General features: G+C 38.9%; 1 protein-coding gene across 2 annotated transcripts in view; it reads left to right on the forward strand.

The window, feature by feature from the left end:
* LOC122559107 (metabotropic glutamate receptor 7-like) overlaps positions 1-25,254 on the forward strand; it is an 864,629-nt gene that overhangs the window by 279,643 nt on the left and 559,732 nt on the right. For both annotated transcript variants that reach the window (XM_087994497.1, XM_087994496.1), the window contains exon 2: positions 9,750-9,966. In XM_087994497.1, the coding sequence (XP_087850623.1) occupies positions 9,855-9,966 (112 nt within the window). In that variant the 5' untranslated portion in view covers positions 9,750-9,854. The remainder of the gene's footprint in view (positions 1-9,749; positions 9,967-25,254) is intronic.

Consider the following 25,254-nt stretch of genomic DNA (forward strand, 5'->3'; position numbering starts at 1 on the left):
AAAATAAAACACTTTTTATTCTTCTCTTGAATCTGGATACTACAGGCTACCCTTTCCTTCTGTTAGTAACATTTCTGAATGATCTTGGGCTGCCTTTGGCTGTAGCAATTGAGTGTTCTGGATATAGTGAGAGATGGGAACATTTTAATATAGCTCCAAAATTAGTACAATGTACATGATGGGTTGCATAGAATAATGTTCCTGTTGTTGCAAGGCATTGTACTATTCAGCTTCCATTATCAAATTCCAAGGGAGGCACATTAATACATGCTCTGCCTACAAAGCAACAATTACTGCACTTCATTGTCATTCGATATATGAATAAGCATTGAAGGCATTTCTCATGTGATAAGTCAAGTGTTTCAATCTTGAATAAAAGCTGCACTTTAAAGCTTCAGAGGTATAAAATGCTTTACATTATGTTTTCTATTATCACTTCTGTGGGGATGTGTGCTGGCTGAATCTAGATAAATCGGCTGTTCAGGTTGTTTAATTTGAGAGACATCCTTTGCATCTTTTCATTGTGCAGGAAGACTGTAATTGGGAGCCTCAGTGAGCTGAGAAACAGTTCTTTCATTTTGAGAATATAGATATGAACTGAATGCAAGTTGCGAGGATAAATATATCCTCTCTGTCTGCTTCTGACTGCAGTTCATTTGGGCAGGCTGTATATAAATCCTTAGGCGAAAGTGAGGACTGCAAGATGCTGGAGATTAGAGTCGAGACTTGTACTGGAAAAGCACAAGTCAGGCAGTATCTGAGGAGCAGGAAAATTGACATTTTGAGCAAAAGCCCTTCAGGAATTCATGATGAAGGGCTTTTGCCCGAAACATCAATTTATCCTGCTCCTCGGATGCTGCCTGACCTGCTGTGCTTTTCTAGCACCACACTCTCGACTGTATATAAATTCTTTTTGGGGGTAAACATTTTCCACTCTGTTCCAGTTGCTTCTGAATGGCATGGAGATTTAAAGCATTCTTAGTATTTAATTTGATTCTTTTAGATGACCTTACTGGAGTGATGCTCCAAAAATATTGTTTTGGTCTGTAGGAAGGAGACAGAAGGGGAAAATTCACAAGCTACTTCATCTAACAAGGGTGTTCATGGCAATGGTGGGACTGTGAAAGCTCATGGTCAAGGTAATGTGACAGTGAGTGAGAAAATATTCCATTCTCTCGCAATGCGCTGATCGAGCTCAACACTATGGGCCAATTAAGCAGCTGAATGTCTCTTACATAACAAATTGATTTAGAAACAAACATGACTGCCATTCTAACTGCATGTTGACATTGAATTTTAACTATATAGGAGGGTAATGTCTGTGATCATGAGTTGATAGCATTGAGAAGAGCCTAGAATACTAATTCTCAAAAGTAAAATACAGCTCATGCTAGCAATCGTGAAACAAAAGGTCTGAAAACAATTGATCAGAAAGAGTATATATGATGGAGAAATCAATCAATAGATTGAGTCAAAAGTAACCAAACCTGCTGAGACGAATGAGATCAATATTTTTTGTAATCCTTTTACTGCGAACCATCCTTTAGAGGGTGATATTAGGCTGAGTGCAATGTAGGACTAGGTATACATTATTCTTTTAGCCTGTTTCTCAACTTAACATTCCACTGAGTGTCAGTTCAGGAGCATCAGTGAGTGGTCTTCCCTTGTTCTTCAGTGGGCTGGGAATTTTGTTTTTAAAGCATTTGTGCACATGCAGAACTGACACTATCCATTCATTGGAAGTGCACAGCTGTCAAATCTTAGTGTGACAAGGAAAGAAGTTGGTCAGTGCATTAAACAAGAGATAATTTAGACAGAAACAAGAGTACCCGAAATTAAGATCTGCGTAAGCATATGAATGGTAATTGAAGAAATCAGACAATGATATGGAAAAATAAACTTTAACTTATAGTTATTATTGAAGTTAACTGTTAACTGTTTTTGGGCTCAGATTAGTTTACTCAGTTCCAGTGATAGGTATGCATGGTGTAACTTGTTACTGACGGATAAAGACCAAGAGCAGGATTTTTGTGGGCCATTGGAAGAGAGTGGGCATCTCGTTTCATGCCATTCAGCGAGCCCCATACCATCCAGCCCTGGAGCTATTTTGTTAAAGACTAAATTAAATGCAGAAAGCCTACCTTCCCAACAACCCTTTAAGCTTTTACCAAGATTTAACAAAGTCTTTTCTTTGGTTGGCTCCACAATGTAACGTTCTCAGAAACACTCTTGAATGCATTCTATGAATGTGTCTTCCAAATTACTTTTGCTGATTGAATTTGTCCTGTATACATGTAGATGAGAGTCATACAGTTATTGCACTGCCTTGTTAAATGCTAATCTTATTTTTGGACTAATACTCTATGCAACTGATAGCTTCTGATAGTGCTTTATAGGTCTCCTATCATCAGTATTTTCTCATCCTTTTTATTCTTGAGAGAATGAAGTAATTCTAATTGTTATTCTAATTGCTGCTTTGCCAAGTCATTAGCTTTCCTTTATACTTTTCTAAAATCATCCCTTATTATCCGGGCCACTTCCTCCTCTTCTCTCTGTCATTTTGCACTATCAAAAAATATTTAGTTTTCAACCTGGATCACTGCTACATCTCTGTAAAATCCATTCAATTATGTTTATTTTTGTCTATCAGTTAATGAAGGCTTTGTGCATTCAGGCAGGGACTTTAGTTTTTTATTTTTACTATTATTCCCTGATTTGACTGTCTTCGCTGGACTATTAACTCTGTGACTGCATTCTTTGGATTTTACGATTTTGTTAACGCTTGTAACACGAGCACTGAGACTGGAATTTTACTGAGAACAGGTATCAGAAGATTTACTTACAGAGCAACTAAACACATTGCAACTCTATCACAGGCATTGGTGTAGCCTAGGCTTGAGCTGCTTGACTAATTGACTTTCCCAATTGAGTGGAAGTCTAGCAGTAACCATTCAAGTTGCAGCTGATGCCTTTATACAAGAATATCACGTAGCAAGATGCGACATGTCACTGATTAATCCCTAAAAGTACATGCTTGCCTGACCATAGATGTAATAACAGTGACCTTGACGATTCTTCCTAGATTTATACATGCTTGAAAAAGAACATTTCGGTTTGTTGTGCACATAAATATCCTTTTTTTTTTGAGGCTGTCTTCATGAAATCCATCAGTGACTGGCTGCACCGCACACTGTACATGGTCAGTAACTTCAGGTATTTGACAGTGATCAGTGAATCCCTGATGGCCCTCACTAGAATTCAAATACAAAGAGAGGTTTCCTATAGCTTCACAAAAGGAATGTAGTTTGCTGCCAGTCACCACATACACCTCACCTCCCAATCATTGAATTTTACTGCTGACATTCAAGGGCCAGTGAACTGATGATGATGCTATATCTGGCACCAGCAGATCACTGGCAATAAAAAGAAGGCAGACTGCAAATTTCTTTTATGGGTCATTCCACCAGCTTCATTCGGCAGGTGTGGTCTGTTTACCAGCACAACTAATCTGTCTTTAGTTGATTTAAAGAAAATAATCCAATTTGAGAGACCACAGGATTAGTATGGCAGAGATTGATCTAGAATTTTCAAACCTTGAGTCAGTTTCATCTGATTTCTACATAAATGTTTTGTGTAACTCAAGTATTATAGAAAATATGTTACGAATGAAGTCCAGTACAATGAAGAAAGGCATCTGTCTCTGGTGTACTTGGTCAGTGTGTTTACCAAAAGATGCATGGGGTTCAAGACCATCCAGAGGTGGCACTTCCTTTGTCTTTGCACTATCAGCTTTGTTTGTCATCCAGACCAAAAGTTACAGGAGACTTGGACTCCTGGGGGTCACTTTCCTTCTCAATCCCATATTTGAGTTTGCTTTTGGGTAGCAGAGTTGTGCAGGGGAAGTTCACTGGGTCCATAACCCAGTGGTCAATGAATTGAAATCATCCACTACTACATGTTCCTGTTATCACTGCGAGCATGCATGTGAAATGTTCTCCTACTCCACACGCTCCATTTCTCTGTTAGCTGGGATTAGTGTAGTGTGGTGCTTGATGGGCTGAAGGGCCTGCTGCTATGCTGTGTAGCTCTATGATATTCTCATTTTTGAAGCATCCTCACCCACTCACTGTTTTATGTTTTAAAAGTGGTATGGAAGATTGGAAGGCCAACCACGACTGAATCTCTCTTGGGTGTTAGAATTCAGACAGGCATTATGATTGGGTAAGGTGAAGAGCAATAGCCAATGTTCATTCAAGACACATTTCACACTAGGTGTCACTGAAGAGTAATCATGAGTGGGAACTAAGTTACTTGTCTTCACTCTAGCGATTGTGACTGTGAGCAGCTAACTCATTGTGATGTGGAATCAGACCTGCAATCATCATGTTTGTATGATTTGTTCTTACATAACATCCTGAACATTCACGGGAGTTGTTCACTGAATTTAGTAATATTATTTCTTCACTCTGTCAAACAGCAATTTGCTCTTCTTGGCCACTTATGGTTGCAGACTAACATTTTTGCACTGTTCATATTCTGACACCAGACAGCACTACCTTGAAACTTACAAGATTGAATTTTCCTTGTTTGCAGCTTTAAATGGCTCTCTGCCAAATTTACATTTGCTTGCCTTATAAACTGTTCAGACATTACATCCATAGGGAAATAACTCAGTCAAGCCACAGAGAAAAATCTGTTCCCAACTTAACAACAATTGGCATGGAATTAACTGACAAACTCATAGAAGCCATTACTGATTGAAGTATGATTTGGAAATTATAGTGTTGTAGGAAGTTTTTTTTCCCTGAGGTTGGAATGAACAGTTTGGTGGGACCTTCAGATGTAATCTTATGTCATGTGCATATATTTGATGGGTACCATTTTCTGGAGTTCTACTTTACAAGATATGTGTCAAAACCTTGAAGAGACAAATTTATAGCTGTAGTTAGTTATAAAGTGTGCATCACAAACCACTGTCTGGTACTTTAGTGAAAAGCAATGAGAGGTTCACGGATTTATAAGTACAACAGATAAAAAGAAAAGCAGACAAAAATGATTTATATTGGTGGTGCAAGAATGGGTCTTCTCAATTTTATTTCCTAAATATTTAAAGCAAAATGTGTGTGTCCATGCTATTTGTCATTGCCTTTACAATGTTAAGGAGGAGAAATGCTTACTTTTTGCTTTAACAAAAGCAACATTAAGTCTGAAAGGGAAAACTTGAGCTTTCAAATGAAATATTAAGTTGTCTCTGCTGCCAAACTGACACGCTTTTCTCTCCGTTTTACTTGAGTAGTTCAAGAAATGGAGCAATGTCTTTTTGCGAAATTAATACTCCATTTACCTTGCAACAGGAACAATATCACATTGCCAGATCTGGTTCTAAGATTTGGAAAAAAGTCAATAAAAATATTGCGCATTCCCCAGTGATGTAGTATTTATGTAAATTACATTTAAATTTAATGACGTAAAAGCGATTGCACATCTTATGAAGGAAGATAATCAACTTGACAGCACAGAATTGATTCCAGTATTCTGTTTTTAATGGATTTTTGGATGCATTGTCTCAGGTGTACACTATACATGAATGCACAGACTTTAGTAGAGTCATGACCTTGTACAGTTAGTGAATTTAAAGGGGCTATATGCTCTGCATGAAGTGAAGGATCAAAGCCTAATATGGTGCTATGGAAAAGATACGCTTCTGACAAAATAATACCATTTTATATGTATTTAAATGCACAGAAGATATATAACACGCACATTAATGGAACTTAACAACAGGAGAAGGCCATCCAATCTCACTTATTTTCCATCGCTGAATTAGATTCGGGTTAATTGGTAGCTTGAGTTCTTCACTTGCTTAAAAAGTGCCTTTAATCCTTTACTCGAAAAACTAGGGCAGAGTTCAATATGTCTTTTGAAGATTGTGTCCCTTTTTTCTGAGCCCCCCCCCCGCCATTAAATCATTATTTCAACAAGTCTGACAGCATCGAAAGACAGAAAATCAGACTTACTGTTTTGAGTCCCGCGACCCTTCATTAGGTCAGATAAGTTTATATTGCTTTCCCTGAGATATTAACTTTTAAGATGAAGCTGATCTGGCACATATTACAACAGTAACAGCCTTGATACATGAGACCATATGATCATAAGATACAGGAACAAGAGTAGGCCATTTGGCCCTTCGGCATACTTCACCATTCAAGAGGATCATGGTTGGTCCGACATTCACGTCCACTTTCCTGCCTTCTCTCTCTAACCCTGGATTCTCCTGATCAGCGATCTATCTATCTTAGCAATAAATATACATAAGGATTCTGTGGCAAGGCATTCCAAAGACACTCAATAGTCTGAGAGAAGATACTCTTCCTGTTCTGTCTTAAATCAATGCCCCTTTGTTCTGAGGCAAAAGTGAGGACTGCAGGTGCTGGAAACCAGAGTTTAGGTTAGAGTGGTGCTGGAAAAGCACAGCAGGTCAGGCAGCATCAGAGGAGCAGGTTCCTGATGAAGGGCTTTTGCCCGAAATGTCAATTTTCCTGCTCCTTGAATGCTGCCTGACCTGCTGTGCTTTTCCAGCACCACTCTGATTTAAGCCCTTTTGTTCTGAGACTATGCCATCTGGTCAGAGACACTCCCATGAGGGGAAACATCGTCTCAGCATTTACCCTGTCAAGCCCCTTAAAAATCCCATGTATTTAAATGAGATCACTTTTCATTCTTCTAAACACCAGTGAGTAGAGCCCCAGTCTGTTTAACCTTTGCTCTTAAAACAATCTGTCCATACCAGGGATCATCCAAATGAACCTTCTCTGAGCTGCCTCCAATGAAATAAGAACTTTTCTTGAAATAAGAGTTAACATTCCATTAGCCTTCCTGATTACCTGCTGCACCTGTGTACTAGCTTTCTATGGACAAAAGTGAGGACTGCAGATGCTGGAGATTTAAATCAAGAGTGTGATGCTGGAAGAGCACAGCAGGCCAGGCACCATCCGAGGAGCAGAAAAATCAACGTTTCGGGCAAAAGCCCTTCATGAGGAATGGTGGGCTTTTGCCTGAAACGATTTTCCTGCTCCTCAGATGCTTCCTGATCTGCTGTGCTCCTCCAGCAACACACTGTCGACTACACTAGTCCCCCCCCACCCCCCACCAAATCCCTTTGTGTTACAATTCCTTTTGGCAGTTTTTCTCCATTTAAATAATATTCTCTTCTTTTGTTCTCCCTTCCAGAATGAACAACTTCACATTTTCCACATTATACTCTATTTGCCAACTTTTTGTTTCCTACTTAATTAACCTGTCAGTATCTATTTGTAAAAAGTTTGTAGTCCTCTCCAAAGATGTACAAGGATGCTAAAATGCTAACATTTTGAATGGCCATGCTAAAATGCCCCTAGTGTCCAGGGATGTGTGGGCTAGGTGGATTAACCATGGGAAAATGCAGAGTTACGGTGTTAGGGGTGAGTTCTTGTCTGTGTGGGATGCTGTTCAGAGGGTTAATGCAGTCTTGATGGGCTAAATGGCCTTTATCTGCCCTGTAGGATTTCTGAGAGTCTGTCGTAACCTACTTTTCCACCTATTGTTGTCATACGAAAGTTTGGCTGTAGTACATTCACTTTCTTACTCCAAGGCATTAATACATATTGTAAACAGTTGTAGTCCAAACACTACAGCCATGTAAGCTGTTGTATGACATTAATGTAGCATGGTGCCATCCAGCAACTTGTTCACTCCCTTGACTGATTTGCTGCTGGAAACCATGTCAAGCTACCATTGCCCAAATTCTGGAGATGGGAAAAGTCACCTCAACGGGCCTGAACCAGTCTGGCTATTTTCTCTCTCCACAGGTGTTTTCTGGACTGTGGAGCGTTTTCCTGCATTTTCTGTTCTTAGTTTAGAATTTCTTGTAACTTGAGTTATCAGAATTAACAATTGGAGTATTACAAATGATGGGAATGTTTGCTGTTAGAATTTTGCTGGTGAGAGTCACAAGTGCAGAGCAGAAGAATAGTGCACTTCAAGACTGCTTTTTTACAATGCTTTGCATGACAATTGGGTCGTTCATTAATTTATATTTTGACTCTTAAAATCTAATCTGAGGATGGTCTTCTACTTCTCCAACCCAAACCTCCAACCACATTTTCTTTCCCCTTTCTTGCAGTGCAGCTGCCAACTTGTGTTGGAGTTTAATTTATTCCTGTTTAGTAAGGGTCTGGAGCTAAGGTCAGTCAATTCATTTGAGGTACAGATCACATTAATCTAATTGAATGGCAGAGCAGTTTTGAGGGTTGATTGACTGTTCATCTTTAACTAAGAGATCAGCATCGCAAGTTACCTTATGGTAACTTGTGATGCTGATAATTCTTTAAATGGGATTCTAGTCCGGGCTTATTGGTAAACTGACCACAACCCACGGTCTAACTCACAATCAGGAGGCTAGATCCCCCTGACCAACCTTAGGATACAGCAAAAAATTACAGTATGCTTTGGGGCTTTTTTGATCTCTATATCTTGACAACACTGCAATCATTAAATCAGCATAGATAATGGATTGAACCCAACAACTTGATTATGAATAGCTCAGCTCAGTGATACTGGCCTCCCTGAAATTTTCACAAGTTAAATTGCGAGTCTTGGACTGTCATCTCTCAAATTTTTCAGTTGAGTGCAAGTCTTGTGTTTGTATAACTATTGCATCTGTCAGAAATGTCTCAAGTATGTCATATACAATTTACTTCCTTGAAGTGCAACAATTGTGATACAGACTAATGTCATTGCTGGCTTTTTTCAGAGCCTGACCCTGCAAACAGCAAGGTGGGTATTGATTGACAGAGGATATAGGCCAGTAAATTGGGAGAATTTTCTTCTTGTCTTTGATTTATGACAAAGGACCATTAATAATCCTTTAAACCATGACAACAGGGAGGGTATGTTCTTGATTTGATGTCTTATTTAAATTGTAGCAAGTGAAACAATGCATCATTCCTTAAGCACTGCAGTGCCATGTCAATAATCCGGAGAAGCAAACCAAATTTTAAATTATTTACATTTTTTAAACTTGCCATGTGGGGTCATTTGAGTGCTTCAGAAACTATTGCAAGCAAAGAGATTTCGGCAACAGGAAAGCAAACCTTCTGATTTGAGGCACAATGTAAGCTCCAATGTTTTTACAGTGCATTTCCTTTCGTATGCTCAGTCTTTAAGTACTCAGTTTCTCAGATTTCAACTGTTCTCTCTCAAAATACTGATATCTCATGAAAGATAATCTACTGTGAAAACTTTGACATGTAAAATTTCTGGTCATATGCACACTGTTAATGAGTGTTCCTCTTCATGTCAAATGACTGTCTGGAATGACAGTCATTCATTGTGATTGAAAAGGTGATTTATTTTAATATTATAGCTCTTAAAAAGAAACACAAGTCCATATGTTCAAACTAGTTTGCTATCAGTCGCCCCATAGCCACTGATTAAATGTCACTTTTCACATTTCTCTGCTGCTGTGTTTTGGAAAGGCAGAAGACCTTGCATTCACTAGAAACCTTTTATCCAGTGCTCATTCAAGTAAATAAATCAGTCACCTTAACTCCATTCTCATGACTGCATTCAACCCCTTTCTTTAGTACATAGTTATCTTGTGTGAAATTGAATCTCCCTGAAATGAAGCTGAGATTTGCCAAGCACCATGTTAAATCTTCTGCACTTTTTGTATTGAATTGAAGAGTAACCTTCTTTCCTTTTCTGTTTAGATTCCGCAGATCAGTTATGCCTCTACCGCGCCAGAGTTGAGTGATAACAGCAGCTATGCTTTCTTCTCCCGTGTCATTCCACCAGACTCTTACCAGACCCAGGCCATGGTGGACATTGTGAAGGCTTTTGGATGGAATTACGTGTCCACATTGGCTTCGGAAGGAAGCTACGGCGAGAGTGGAGTGGAGGCCTTTGTGCAGGTCTCCAAGGAAGCTGGTAAGAACTCTCACTTCGACATCGAATACAGTTATAATTCCTCTCTGGAGTGGACAGATTTTTATTCATCAGTGCACTTGGTAACTCTTCAATCTTAATCAATGTACAGCATAAGATTAGGGTGCCTCAATCAGTTTTGTTCTCATCAATAAGCATAGATGGAACAGTGCTTCCAGGTCAAATAGAATAAAAATAAACACAGTAATTTCAAACATTAAGTTACAAAATTTCACAATAATACAGAAGTTACATTGACAGAAAACAAGCAGGAAAAGCAAAGTAATTAATACTGATTGCAAAGGTGGAAGAGGCAAGGACATGCTCCTCCTGAACTACAAGCTGCCAGAAACATCCAAACCTGCTGGACCTGGTAACTTGCAGTTTCTATCATGTTTCCAGGATGCTCAATGAAATAAAATAGCTCCCAATGTTTGCAGAATGGAACCTTATTTCATAAGGTTCATAATATCATAATCACTGAAACACCTTGCCAAAGTGAGCAATTTGGATAGTCTCCAAATCCCCTTTTAGTGGATTAGTGTGAGGTTTCCTATGTTTAGCCATTTAAATTTTACTGTTCTCTGTAATCCCACCTCTACTCCTTTCTTGCTAGCAGTGGTTTAAAATTCCCACTTGAATGTGATCAGGTGCACACACTTTTATTTTTCTTCTCGCTGACAATGTAACAATTGCCAGTAAATCCAATCTTTCCTCTTGATCCACTGAGAATGTGTCATTCTCATGCCTTTTATCTGAGCTGGTTAAATGGCTTTAATATTTTATTGTGTGCATTACTTAGTGCACTCAAGATATGCTTTCACCATAGCATTATACGTTTTGTGTGACTTTGTGTTCAACATTGACTTTATCCAATTTGTTGAGTGCTGTTCTACAATGCTCATGTATTGAGCTCTGAGTTTACGAAGAACCCTCTAACAGTAGTAGTACAAAGTTACAGTTGACTAACATTTGGTGTATTGTACCTTTGCCACCTCTAACGTGGTTTAAAGAGTACTCCCACTGTCCTTAATTGCTAGTCCTGTATTTATCGGTTTTAATTACTTGTCTACTTTCACCTTCAAATCACAACATTGTCTGTGACAGGCCATGAATACAGATAATGTCTGGGCATTGAGGTTGTGACAGGCAATTGATTATTGCTATTAGGTGGAACTTGGACGTAGAAGTCTATGCTAGGGATGAGGAGCAGGCGAGGGATGTGGTCTATCAGGCAGCTGGTAGGCGTGGATTGGTGAGCTGAGTGAGGTCAGAATGCAGAGGCTCACTCACACATGGATAGCGTAAGAAAATCAATGGCCAATTCATGGTTCTGGCTGTGGGGTAATAGACATCACAGAAAGCAGGCAACAATTTCTGAAAGCTTTTAGCCTCCAAAATAATATTTGGTCTGAGGCAGTTGATGTTACTGCCGCAAACAACAGATTGAGGGTCTAAAGTATTTTTAATGAATACTAAAAGCAACGTAATACAAGCATTAATTCAGGAATGACTTGGATGTTGCTGTCAAGTGAAATAAAACAATAGTGCAGAAAGTGAATGACAGGAAATATTTGCTGTCACAGGACATTTGACACAATATTTGGAAAAAAGCTTTTAAAATATGTTTCCCTTCAAGGGGTAGTCGGGCCAGAATGCAGACAGGCCCAAATAGGATTTGCAGGTATTAAGTGAGATTTATTTATTCTCTCAATGCCATAATTGAAATATTCTTTCTGATTAAGCCAAAACGTATGTTGTGGGAATTGATTTATTATCCATATTTTTGTCAATGTCTTATGAAAGTTTTCAAACATGATTTTCTGCACCTGAACACCTAATTAGTTTTCGCCCGCACCTGAACATGAATTAGTTTTCTCCATGCGTCATGTTATGGGAAAATGCATTTGCCCATCTTATTTGTGGCTATTCAAGGCATTTATTAAAATGTTTTGAAAGTGGATTACAGCTAGTAAAATGAATAAATAACCCAATTTGAATCAGAGCAAAGAGACAAATAGAAATCTTTAGTTGGAAAATCTTTCCTTCACAGTCCTTTTGTATTCAGTAATTCAATCTGAGTGATATCCCTAGTTGTGGAATCTCCCGGCAATTCATAAAGGTGTTAAATTCTAAATCATTGCATATTTTTAAAATGTGCCTTTTAACTCTAAGTGACTTTTAACATAGAATAGTAAGCTTAGTGACTTTTCTTTGATTAGAATAAATAGTTTGAGTCAGAATTTTATATCTTTACCATTCAATTTTCATATTTTAAGAATTATACTTTGAATATTCTAAGCTGTTTATACCACCCCAAAGTGGTAGACAGGAGAGAAGCGTGGCTGTAAGAGCTGTTCCTTTTTATTTTGAGATTTTGTTTTCAGTGATTTGAGCTGATTTCCTCAAATTCTTGGACCAGTAATAACTGTCTCTCCAAGTTTTTGGTTTTGCTTTTGGAATTTTTAAAATAAACAATTCAAAAACAACAATGTTTAAAACTGGAGGAGAAGAGCGAGAGAGAGAGAGAGATTGGGAGAGAGCACATGGGAGGTTGGAGAATGGCTTGAGAATTACAATTACAACATTTAAAAGGCATCCGGATGGGTACATGAATACAAAGGGTTCAGAGGGACATGGACCAAATGCTGGCAAATGAAATTAAATCAGATTGGGATGTCTGGTCAGCGCCAACTATTTGAACCAAAGGGTCTGCTCCCATGCTGTACGACTTTATGACTCTGCATAGCTAACGAATAAAATTGTTTCTGTTTGGCAGATTGCATTATCATTGAGGAATACTGACTTCATCTGAACATGCTTTTGTACAGGCCATAGTGGTATAGATTGTATTGCATTGCATGTTATTTCTGTCATGTGCTGTATGGCAAAACTGACAAATTGTTCAACTTCCTGTCTGATTAAGTTTGCTTGCCAGGTACGTCCAGTTGCAGAGGGTGCTCTTTTAATGTTCATCTTTCAAGCTAGAAACTTGTAAGGGGTGAGAGATCATTTAAAGACTCTCTTGTACATTTCCCCACATACTTGTGTTGACCTGTAAGTTTGTTTTTTCAAATGTAGTTAGCACCCCAAACTGATGTTTGAAGTAAATGTATTGGAGTAAAAGGATTAACTCATAATCTGGGTAAGGCTTGATTTTCTGCAATCACTGTCAGAAATATTTTCAAAATAGTTAACAGACGACAAAAGATGAGACAAATACTGTTAGATAACAAAGTTGGTTATTCAGTCTAGAGCAGGTATTCCCAAACTGTGGTACCCCTTGGGTTCAGGAAGCATGCCCAAGGGGTATGTCACTGAAATTTGTATCCAACACAAATCCTTTAATGCATCATTTTTTTCATTGAGTTATGTTTGTAAATATTTAAAAAGTTAGGATGCTTCCCAATTAATTATACAGACATTCTATAAATTATTGTCCTCAAAAGGAAGAGCATGTGACATGGCCAGAAACAGATTAGTATGTTTGCCCTGGGGAAAGTGCTCTCTGCTATTTGATCACCAGCAACCTTTCAGTCAGCAATTTGAGCTTCTGAGTGCTGTTTGGTTGTCTCTTTGAAAAACCTGGCCACTTTCAAACTGTTAGGATCACCTGGGAGCACTATCTTATCTCGGGGGAGGATGGTATCACTCTCATGTCCCTGATGTTTCCTGGAGAAACAAAGTAACCTGCTCACAATATTTGTGTGCGCAGGAATCTCGGCTGGAGATGCATTTCAGGGATCTGGAGAAATGGTGCGGTAAATTGCTCCAAACGTTAATCGTTTACCCTGGTTTAGAGCAGGTTTCAGTGTATCCACATGGCTACTGCAGAGAAATACAAGCACATTGCCTGCCCTGGTTTCACATATTATATCCAGCAAGGAGTTTGGCTGCTCTGAGATTTTGTTGACGATTATTACAAATTAGCTGGGTAGAGCCAACTGATCTGAAAGTTTCATGGTGCTATGCCATGCACAGCAGGGTATTTCAGAGTTTCTAAATGTTTTTATTTGAAAATTCCATCTCTTATGACCCTAACGTCAAAAGGCTAGATGTCATTTGATAATTCATTCATGAAATATATTATTTACCGATTATATAAATGTACAGTGGTCCCAACATTTGAAGGGGTATTGCCTTTATAAGAAAATGTTCAATTGACTTGAGTAGCCTGAAAAACAAAAGCAGAACAAAGTTTGCATTCATGTGGCATCTTTAATAACAATACAAAATATCCAAAGGCAGTTTGCAAATTGAGATTGTCAGTGAAAAGGATTCATGCCGTGGGGGAAGAAGTTAGTATACCGTAGACAAATCCTGATTACAGAAGGTCGGTTTTGAGAAGGTTTGTAGAGGAGTTGTAAATGCAGGATATACAGAGCAGGTTGGGGAAAATCAATGTGTGGAAAACAGCTTTATGACACAACGTGCATGCTAGTAGGTATGCAGGACCAATTGTTTGATAAGTGAAGTTTGGAAGCCTTTGGTCTAGAGTATTCCTGTAACATAAGGGCTATGGGAATGAATAAGAGAAAGTTTTGATGAGTGAAATTCCATGCAAGGAGAATGTGTGAGAAAAATGTGAGAAGAAATTATTCCAATGAAACTTCCTAAAATGAAATTTAAGTGGGAAGGCATTAATATGGCAGTAAAGAAGGAGGTCAAGAAGTTGAAGAGGTTTGCAACAGATAAAGAAACAGTATTCAAAAGTGGCAGTATTCAAACCAGAAAAGTCACCTGGAATGGATCAGATGCACCCTTTATGCCTGAAAGAAGTAAATATGGAAATGGTCATGGTTCTGACTATAATCTTCCAATACTTGTCAGTATGGGAGTGGTACCAGAGGACTGGAAAATGTAAATTGCAAATATTGCGCCCCTGTTCAAAAAATAAGGAGAGGAATGAGCAGGAATATACGCCATTCAGCCTAATGGAGAGAATTAGTCAAACACTTGTTTGGGAGAGAACTAATTGGCACTTGGAAAAATAAAATGTTAAAGGTGAGTTGTGTTTCACGAAGCTGATTGAGTGAAATAACAGGATAGTTGAGCGTAGTGCATTTTAATATGTGTATGGTGGGCTTTGAAAAGACATTTGATTAGTACCACACTATGGGCTTCAAGTTGGGTTCACAGGGCTATTGAGTGAAAAAGGCCATGCTTATTTACTACAAAATTGGTCAAGATAGAAAGCAGAAATCAGTGGCGAGCCATTGTTTATCGGACTGGAGGGGAGTGTTACAAATAATAAAAGACTTAAGTTAGGTAGAGGTATTTGAGAAAATGTTTCCTCTCCGAGAAGGAAAGGTCAAAGAAGATTTAATAGAGGTGTTCAAATCAGGAAATGTTTTGGTTGCTTAAATGTGGGAAAACTCACTTCGAGTGGCAATAAAACTATTTTGAGTGGCAATAGAACCAGGCAGAACATAACAGATACATATATTTTTGCAAAGCAAGTTGTCATGTTTGGACGGAACTGTCTGAAAGGCTGATGGAAGCAATATATCAAAAGTAACTTTCAGAAGGGAGTTGGGTAAGAGTTGGAGCCAAAAAAAAAGCAAGGCTGTAGAGTAAGCCAGAGAAATGAGAGTAATTGATAGTTGTTTCAAGGCGCTGGCATAGACATGATGTGTTAAACAGTATCATTTTCCCATATACTGTCATTTTATTGGAATTCCATATGCTCACAATGAATGAAATGTGCTTTTTAAATTTAATGGTGATTCTGTTTAATGAGAATCAATTATCAGCAGCTTAGATTAAAAATTGGAATTGTTTAGGGTACTTGGGTGCTTGCAGCTCCTCTGTATTTAATTCGCAGACACTTGTCACATATAGTCGAATGGACTTCAGACTGACAGATTATTGGGTGGATGAGTGCATCATGTCTGAGTATAGTTAATAGACATCATTATCTCTCAGCCTGATGTTATCATTCTTTTCCTCTCTGTCTGGGTATGAGCGAACAGTTAGAATGTTCTAACTAATTCAGAAATTCAGCTCAAGTCTTCATCGGTAATGTTTTAGTGCTGTATCATGGATACCCAATGGAACACCTCCAGTCTTGGGTTTTGAGCAAGTGGCAATGAACAATTCCAGATCCATTTCCCTCAAAATGATTTGAAACTATTATTATAAATATTGCAATCCATCCATTGGCTGTGCTAATTAGCTCCCATTTTCCCACAGTGGCCTCTTTAGCTTGCTTCAGGAGATGTACTCCTTAATAAAAGGAGCATAGGGGGCTAATTGTTGAAGGATGTAGAAATCTCGTCTCATTCCAATACATACTATATTAAAAGGTTGGACAGTTTAATAGGATTTTTGTTTTGTAACATGCAAAATTGTTCTAGGAGCTGTCAAGTATACTCAGTAAACTGTTTCACTGTTATTTTTTCCCTTATCACTTTTAAGCGACTTGAATCAAATTGAAGTAGGAAGTTTAATTAGGAAGGAGACTAACACTTATCAGATTTTCTTTTTAGAAAGCATTCTTGGGATATGGGAGGGCTGCTAACAAGACCCAAGTTTATTGTCTATCTCTAGTTTCCCTTGAAAACATGATGGTGAGCTTTTTTTAAGCCATTGCAGTCCTTGTAGTGAAGATATTTGCATAATGTATTGAACAGAAATTTGCAGGTTTTAGACCAGCTGTGGTGAAGGGATAGTGGCAGGCATCAAGAGCCATTTATGTGTGATTTGGAGGGGGTGGGGTTCCTAATATCTTTGTCCTTCCAGGAGATGGAAGTCATTGGTTTGAACTATGACCTGATGGGACTATTTTAGAATGTTTCTTCCTTGTTCATTCAGTAATAAAAGATTTCAATAGAAACTGAATCCGCTTCATCCATGTCATGTTGGATACAAATTCAACAAATGCTAGCAAGGCATAATATTTTAATTTCTGTTTGCTGTGTGGTACAGAATTCCTACAATTAAGTTATTATTCATTCAACACCATAGAGAAAGATGGAAAATATTTAGCAATTTACTTATTACTTTTGTAGGTTATCACAATGAACTTGTTTTATTTACCACTGAAATAGAGTCCGATTCAACTGATGCCAGATTAAATTTTAGGTCTACTCAAATTCTGTATGTCAGACCTGTTTCTTTTATTAGTGTGCATTCTCAAATCAATACTAATAATAGTTAATGTTTGGATTAATAAAATTGCCTGATTGCCAGTAACAATTTTGATCATAATATGATTGGAGTTCTATTTGGTTTTACAATTGGTATTTGATTTGACAACACTACAAATGCTGATCTTTAGTATTTAGCAGAAAAGAGTCAGAAATAATGATGTATTTATAAAGCACTTACCAGGATGTCTCAAGTAGCTTCACATGTGAAGTGAATTCATATTGTGTATTATGTCTCAAAATTTCATGTTGTTTTAAACCACTGAATGCCTTGAGCACATGTATGTTTGCCCAATATCTCACCTCGTATCATCATAATATAGAATCAGAATGGTTACACTTCAAGAGGACACCATTTCGTCTGTCACTGTGCCAGCTCTTTGCAAATAGTTTGTTTAAAAGTTCATTCTTGAAAGTGGACCTTGCTGGTTGGGCGAGCATTTATTGCCCATCCCTACTTTCTTTTGGACTGTATGGCTCCTTAGCCATTTAAAGGAGCAGTTAAGCATTCACCATGTTGCCCTGGATCTAGAGTCATGGATAAGCCAGACAATAAGGATAGTAGTTTTCCTTCCTTGAAGGACATGAGGTTTTTACAAGTGATTGTGGTTACAAGGTTGTCATTATGCCAAGTTTTTAACTGAATTCCAAGTTTGCCATTTACTGCAGCCTGAGAACATTAATCTGGGTTATTATTCCAGTGAAATGACCACTTTGTCACTGCCTTGACTTGAGTTCTGTATTGTCTGTGTGTTTTAAATGAACAGCTCACCTGCCCTTCTGCCAAGTCCTGGAAGTGGGCTTGGACACCTCCTAACTTCTTCAGTTAGTCATCCCTCTTGTTCTACCATTTCCACTTTGGTGCCCTATAGGGAGACCGGAACTGACCTTGTGTGTGTTTCAGGTATGATCAAACACTCACGAACGGGGCAATATTCTTAACTGTATATTTTCTATAAAGGATGACAAAACTGCATTAATTCTTAGTTGAGGAACCTGACTGCTACATACACAAGCAGAGGATGTCCTAACACATTATTGACTCTGATTATGATGTGTCGGAGTGCAATATTCAGTTGTCTGCAGAGGGCAAATGTAGAGAAGCGAAATGCAGTTTAAATAAAAGTAAATAAAGTGTACATTTGTAATACATTGTCTGATGAGGCACCGATTGTTTTAGACAGTTTAACAAACACTTAGTGACTTGGGGGCCTGGATAATTGGTGAGAAATTTGTATTTTGGAAGACAGAATTAATGTCATGGAATGGAAATCATTAAGTTGTCTCAGGCAGGTCAAGATGCTTTGCACACTATGGCATCCCTTTGGGTAGTTGGATGCTGAACAAGTTGTATTTGAGAATGAAATTCCCATTCCCTTCCAGACAAGGAAGCTGCTTATAAGAGGAAATGGGCGGAACATTCTCTAACAATCTTGAAGTTCATTTTTGTTTCCAATGTTCATTTGCCATCTCTTTTCATTTTTATATATTTAAAGAAACTCTTGCTGTCCATCTTGATATTACTAGAAAATGTACCCTGAAAGTTCATTTTCTCCATTTTTTTTTGTTACCTTTTTATTGGTTTTTAAAACTTTCCCAATCCTTTGCCTTACCATTAAGACAACATTTACCTGAGGTAAGGCAATATAATTCCACCTTAATTTGTGGAACAATGGAAAGGTATTAAATGGGACAAGTGCAGGAAATTGGGATTAGTGTGGCTTTCATGATAGTTCTTGTCAGTACAGACTGGATGGGCTGAAGGGCCTCTTAGATTAGATTCCCTACAGTATAGAAACAGGTCCTTCGGCCCAACAAATCCACACCAACCCTCCAAAGAATAACCCACCCAGACCTATTCCCCTACCCTATATTTACCCCTGACTAATGCGCCTAACACTAAAGGCACTTTAGCATGGCCAATTCACCTGACCTGCACATATTTGGATTGTGGGAGGAAACCAGAGCACTTGGAGGAAACCCACGCAGATACAGGGAGAATGTGCAAACTCTAAACAGTTTCCCAAAGTGGAGCCACTGTGCCACCCCTGTGCTGTATGATTCTATCATGATGATGTTTGCATTTTTAAAATAAAATCAACTGGACATGAAGCATTTCTTTCAGATCAGATTTCAGAGGGAAGCCGGTTAGCTGGAGCATGCATTATTCCCAGTGCCATGTACTAGTTAGCATAAGAATAGGAGCATTGATTGATTGAACATGTGGCTAGAGAACCAGCAACAGACAGAAATCGTTAGATTCCTGATGCTTTGGGACCAGTTCTGGGACAATTGACTATGTACAAGCTGTATAAGTTACACATTAATACAGCTGATTGTTGTATCTCATTGGGAGTGCTATTGCAGTTGGTTTAAACTAAATTTAGGGGTAACCAAAGTTAGAAGAGTGTTAAATTAGTAACAAAGAGAAAAGCTGCAAGTGAGAATACAGGACAGAAAAAAAAAAACAAAGCCGAATATCAAATATGCCTCGGACAAGGAATGATCAAAAGTTAAAGCATAGAGTACTCGAATGCACACGTTGGTCCCAGGAGACTTATCAATCTTTAGCCCATTAGTTTCCCAGTACTTTTTAATTCCCCCTCTGGTCGTTATATCTATTTCCTTTCCTCTTGATTATTCAATATTTTTGGATGGTCTTCTCCCAGTCTCAAAGTCTGTAAGTTAACTTGTTCAGCTTGAAAGTTTGTTTTCAGACATTCTGTCACCATACTAGGTAACATCATCAGTGAGAATCTCTGGTGAAGCATTGGTGGCATGTCCCGCCTCTCTCGTGTTTAGGTATAGGTCTTAGTTTCTTAAGGTGATTCTCACTGATGATGTTACCTAGTATGGTGACGGAATGTCTGATAAAAAAGCTTAGCTCAGAGAGCTAACTTACATACTTATCATCAACCTGAGCTACAAATCATCTCAAAAATTGCTAACTGACACAAAGTATTTATTCAACACCTCTGCCATTTCCTGGTTCCTCATTATTATTTCCCCAGCCTCATATTCAATGGAGCTTATTCACTTGTTTTCTGTCTTTGTTTTAATCTATTTACAGAAGCTCTTGCTGTCCATCTTGATATTGTTTGAAAATTTATCTTCAAAGTTTACTTTCTCCCTTTTTTGTTGTCTTTAATTGGTTTTTAAAGTTTTCCTAATCCTCTGCCTTATTAATCTTTGCAACATCATATGTTTTTCCTTTCAGTTTGTCACCATCTTTAAATTCCAGAGTTAATCATAGTTGACTCATCCCCTTCCTTGAATACTTCTTTCTCACTGAGTTTCTCACTTTGTTGTGAGCCATGAAGTATTTTCTTAAACATCTGCCATTATTCCTGAGCCATCTTTGCTGTTAAACTCCTAAATCAGTCCACTCCAACCAGCTCTGTCCACTCCTTTGTGTCCAACGGTTTTGTTTTTCTCTCTTTTGGGCTCTATCTCCACCTGTTGTTTACTCTTTCACTCCATCATCCGTATAAAGACATCTTTTTCGTAGCTATCATCAGTTCTGAAGAAAGGTCACTGGATCCAAAATGTTAACTCTGATTTCTCTGTACAGATTCTGCCAGACCTCCTGAGTTTTCCAGCAACTTCTGTTTTTGTTTCAGATTCCCAGCATCCACAATGCTATTGGTTTTTCATTTTTAAGTTGTCATAGAATCCCTACTGTGTAAAAAGAGGCCCTTTGGCCTAAATTGTCCACACTGACCCTCTGAAGAATAACCCAAACAGACCCAATCCCCTAATCTATTATCTACATTTCCTCCTTACTCATGCACCTAACCTACACATCCCGGGACACTATGGACAATTTACCATGGTCCATTCCCCAACCTGCACATCTTTGCATTGTGGGAAGAAACTGGAGCACCCATGCAGACACTGGGAGAATATGCAAACTCCACACAGACTGTCGTCTGAGGCTGGAATCAAACCCGGGTCCCCGTTGCTGTGAGGCAGCAGTGCTAATCACTGAGCCACTGTGCCACCCTGGTTGTATTGCCTGACCTCATGGTTCAATGTAAAAGTACAAATTGAACTTTAAAACAATAGTGGAGGATATCTCCTGTTGTCCAGGTCTATATTTCTCTCCCAATCTGTTTTAATGATGCTGGTTATCTGGTTGTCATCTTATTTCTCAATGCAGTAACTTTGTGTGTAAATTGACTGCTACACTTGTTACATTGCAATAGTGACTAATGTTTGATTGTCTAAAATGTCTCTGTAATATGGCAGGTTTTAAGTGTCTGAAACAAAGTTACTCAGTGTTTGTCTTTGCATTTATAATCTGCCATAAGTGGAGTCCTAGTCTTTTATCTGGCTCCCACATGGGCCTCCAGCTCCTTTATTTCAGCTGCATGTACCTTTTGAGCAACAGGAGATAGAAAGATTTGAGTTCACTGCGGTCTTCTGAGGTGTGGCTTGGCAACAGGTTTTCTGGCAGGTTTTAGATGTCACCAGCTACAAATTTCTTTGTATAAAAAAGGGATTAAGAAAATGCAATCTTTAGTGAAAAATAAAGTAATTCACAGCTGCATCTCCTTTGTATTATTTTTAAAATATGCATTTTTCTGATACTCCAAATGAAGGAGATTTTCATGTACTTAATTGGTCTGTTAACCTTCACAGCACAGCCCACTGTAATGATCAGCCAGAACTTGCAGCAAGCTTTTCATCTCTGCTTGTTAGCACTAACCTGTAATGTAACTCATTCCCAAACAGCAGTCAGGAATATCAAATAAAATGATGAGTGTTCTCCCTTTTGAAGATGCTGATATTTGATGCCAGTTTAAAGAAAGGTGAGACTGCAGTCATTCCAAACATGCCATATTCAGTACTATAAGATCATCTCCCCTGGATTCATGTCAGTCTACAATTCAATGTGACCTCTTCAAACAAGGGGCTCAGTAATTAGCACTGCTGCCTCACACAGCACCAAGGTCCCAGGTTTGATTCCAGCTTCAGGTGACTGTCTGTGTGGAGTTTGCATGTTCTCCCCGTGTCTGCGTGGGTTTCCTCCGGGTGCTCCGGTTTCCTCCAACAGTCCAAAGGTGTGCAGGTCAGGTGAATTGGCCATGCTAAGTTGCCCGTAGTGTTAGGTCACTTAGAGGGAAATGGGTCGAGGTGGATGACTCTTCGGAGGGCTAGTCTGAACTGGTTGGGCTGAAGGGCCTGTTGCCACACTGTAGTGAATCTAAACTAACCTAATCTAAAACTCAGAAGTTGATTGTGGCACCTGACTATAAATTGACATGAAATTGATGTGAGTGATTCTGTACACTATCCATTATTGACACACTCTGGTAAAGTAGTGCATTCCTGGATATAGAAATTGCTTGAATAATGCCTTCCAGAATCTCAAATTCTGCCCTTGAAGCAACTATGGGAACATTGAGACTGTCACAAATCTCCTTCTGGAATGTGCCATTGCAAAGGAAATCTGGAGAGAGATTCAATGGTTTTTGTCGAGGTTCGTCCCAAGCAGTTCTGTGACCCAGGACTCTATGCTCTGCGGCCTGTTCCCCAAGGTTGTGCACCGAGACAAACATTGACTGTGCTTGGAGCACCCACCAACTCGGTCTGCCCAAAACTTGTTGGTCCCCCAGAACAAGGGGTTGAACTCTGACTGAATGTTGCAGACTGACACATTCCAAGGTCCAGGATTACATGCTAAGGGACACCCTAAAGCTGCTGCCAAGGCGCAGTGGGGAAAGTCCGCCATCTAAGGTCTTTCTTCTGAAATTAAATGGAGGACATACAGTTATCTGGTCCTCCTGGTGCCTCAAATGCATGTCAGTATAGTCTGGTTCAAGTAAGAGATGCCTTTGGTTTGTTGGATAGAGTCAAACTCCAATGTTTGCTTCATTGATCTGCTATTGTACAGAACTGAATGAAGTTTGTAATTGTGTGTGTGTGTGTGTGTATATATATATAATATATATATATTTTTTATAAATAAAGTATATTTTTGAAATTTAAGAAAATTCCTTCCAGAATCTGTTTAGTGTTATGGGATGGTAGGTCAGAAAGGCCACGTGGAGCATATATCCTGAGATATGTGCAAAGTCAGGAACATGCCATGTGTTGCACAAACATATCTGCAGGAAGTATAACTGCTGCACAAACCTGACCCCCAGGTTTCAGAACTTGAGCACCAGTTAGAGACTCTTGAGCAAAATGAGGCAGGGACTATGTGGATTACGAGAATTGTACAGACAGAGAGGCTCTATGAGAAAACCAGTCAGTTTTTGTTGTTTGTTAAGCCTGTCTTGCTTGCCAATCAGTGTTGCATATTCGAAACAGGTGAAAATGATAATTTCTCCAGGGAGTGAAGCCCATGGCACTATGAGTGATTCTGCTCTATGGGAGAGGAGGAAGGAGGATCCAAGAACATCAGTTATAGGGGATTCCAAAGGGGATCATATTGGCATTTCTGTATCACAAAACATAATTTTAGGGTAGTAGGTTGAGTCCACAATGACAGGGTCAAGGATGTCACTTGCTATGAAAACTTGGCTGTAGACATCCTTCTGGGCCGGGACCATCCATGACATTGGAAGGAAGAGGGATAAGTTCTGAAATCTAAAAGAACCACCGCGAGCAGTTATCTCAGGATTACTCCCAGAGTTGGGAATCTGTTTAGCTCGGTTGGCTGGATGGTCGGTTTACAGAACAGTGTTATCCCAACAGCATGGGTTCAATTCCCATCACCAGTTTGAGGTTCCTTTTGAAGGACTCTCCTTCTCAACCTCTTCCCTCACCTGAGGTCTGGTGGCCCTCAGGTTAAATTACTACCAGCGCATAAGCGCGCGAGGATTGATTGATTGATTGAATATAGGACTGGAGAACTGATGTGGGAGGGAGGGCATCAGATTTCTGAGGTATGGGACTGGCTCTGGGTCAGATTGGATGAGTGAAAGCTGGATGGCTTTTAATTTCACAGGACTGGGACTGATAGCTGTCAGATATGTTTGTGATGTTGGAGTCAGTTTAAATTAATTTGTCAGGATGGGAACCTGAGGAGCAATCAAAATTGCAAAGAACTAACGTTGGTAACAGGGTATTTAAAAAAAAAAAAAATTGCTAGGGAGATTAGGAAAAATAAAAAACCAAGTTAAGCATCCAGTATGCTTTGAAATTGGAGTGATGTCAAATAAGATAAAGTTGAAGGCAATCTACCTGAAAGAATGCAGCATCTGCAGCAAGATAAATTATCTTAAGGCACAAACACAGTTACAGAGTATGACCAGGACTGGGAGTCAAATATTCAAGGATATTCAACATTTACGAAGGGAAGACAAGAAGGAAAAAGATGTGGAATTGTAATGATAATGAATTGCGTTCAGTAAAGGTGTACAGAGGAACCTTGGTTATCCAAAGGGCGCATGCGGGCTGTATTTCATTCGGTGAATCGAATTCCGGATAATCGAATGCCAGATAACATAGTTTAGCCGAGTATCGGGATCTTGCGATCTTGCCGGACAATCTAATATTCGGATAATCGAATGCCAGATAATCAACATTTCTCTGTATTCCAGATCAACAGAACAATGTGTGCAATTAAGATACAGCAAGAGGCAGCAGATCTTGATTGGAGTTATTTATAGGCAACCAAATGGTTGGTAATGTGCGCATGATGCTAATCAGGAAATGAGAGAAACGTGTAACATGGGCAGCACTATTATCATGGTCACTTCAATCTGCCTATGCACTGAGTCAGTCATTTACGGTCTAAAACAATGGAGGACAAGTTGCTGGAGTGAGGTGAGGATGGTTTACTAGAAGAGATTTGAGGAGCCATCTGGAGTGCATGCTGTTTAATATTACATAATGAAAAGGAGCTAATTAACAAACTTGTTGCAAAAGAACATATTAGAGATGGGTGACCACAACATAATAGAATTTTACATTATGTTAATTTGGAAGCAAGTGGGTCTACTTTGAATAAAGAAATTATAAAGGCATCAGGCGTACTTGGGCAGAGATGGATTGGGAAAATACATTAAAATGCATGACTACATAGCTAATGGATAATCTTTAAAGAACTATTATTTAACTTGTAGCAACTACACGTTCCTTTCAGGTGCAAAAACCCAAAATACAGTCTTTCAACCGTGACTGACAAAGGAAG

Source organism: Chiloscyllium plagiosum, unplaced genomic scaffold, assembly GCF_037043375.1.
Source record: "Chiloscyllium plagiosum isolate Xiang-an unplaced genomic scaffold, Cpla_swu_hap1 HiC_scaffold_14, whole genome shotgun sequence".
NCBI classification, from domain to species: domain Eukaryota; kingdom Metazoa; phylum Chordata; class Chondrichthyes; order Orectolobiformes; family Hemiscylliidae; genus Chiloscyllium; species Chiloscyllium plagiosum.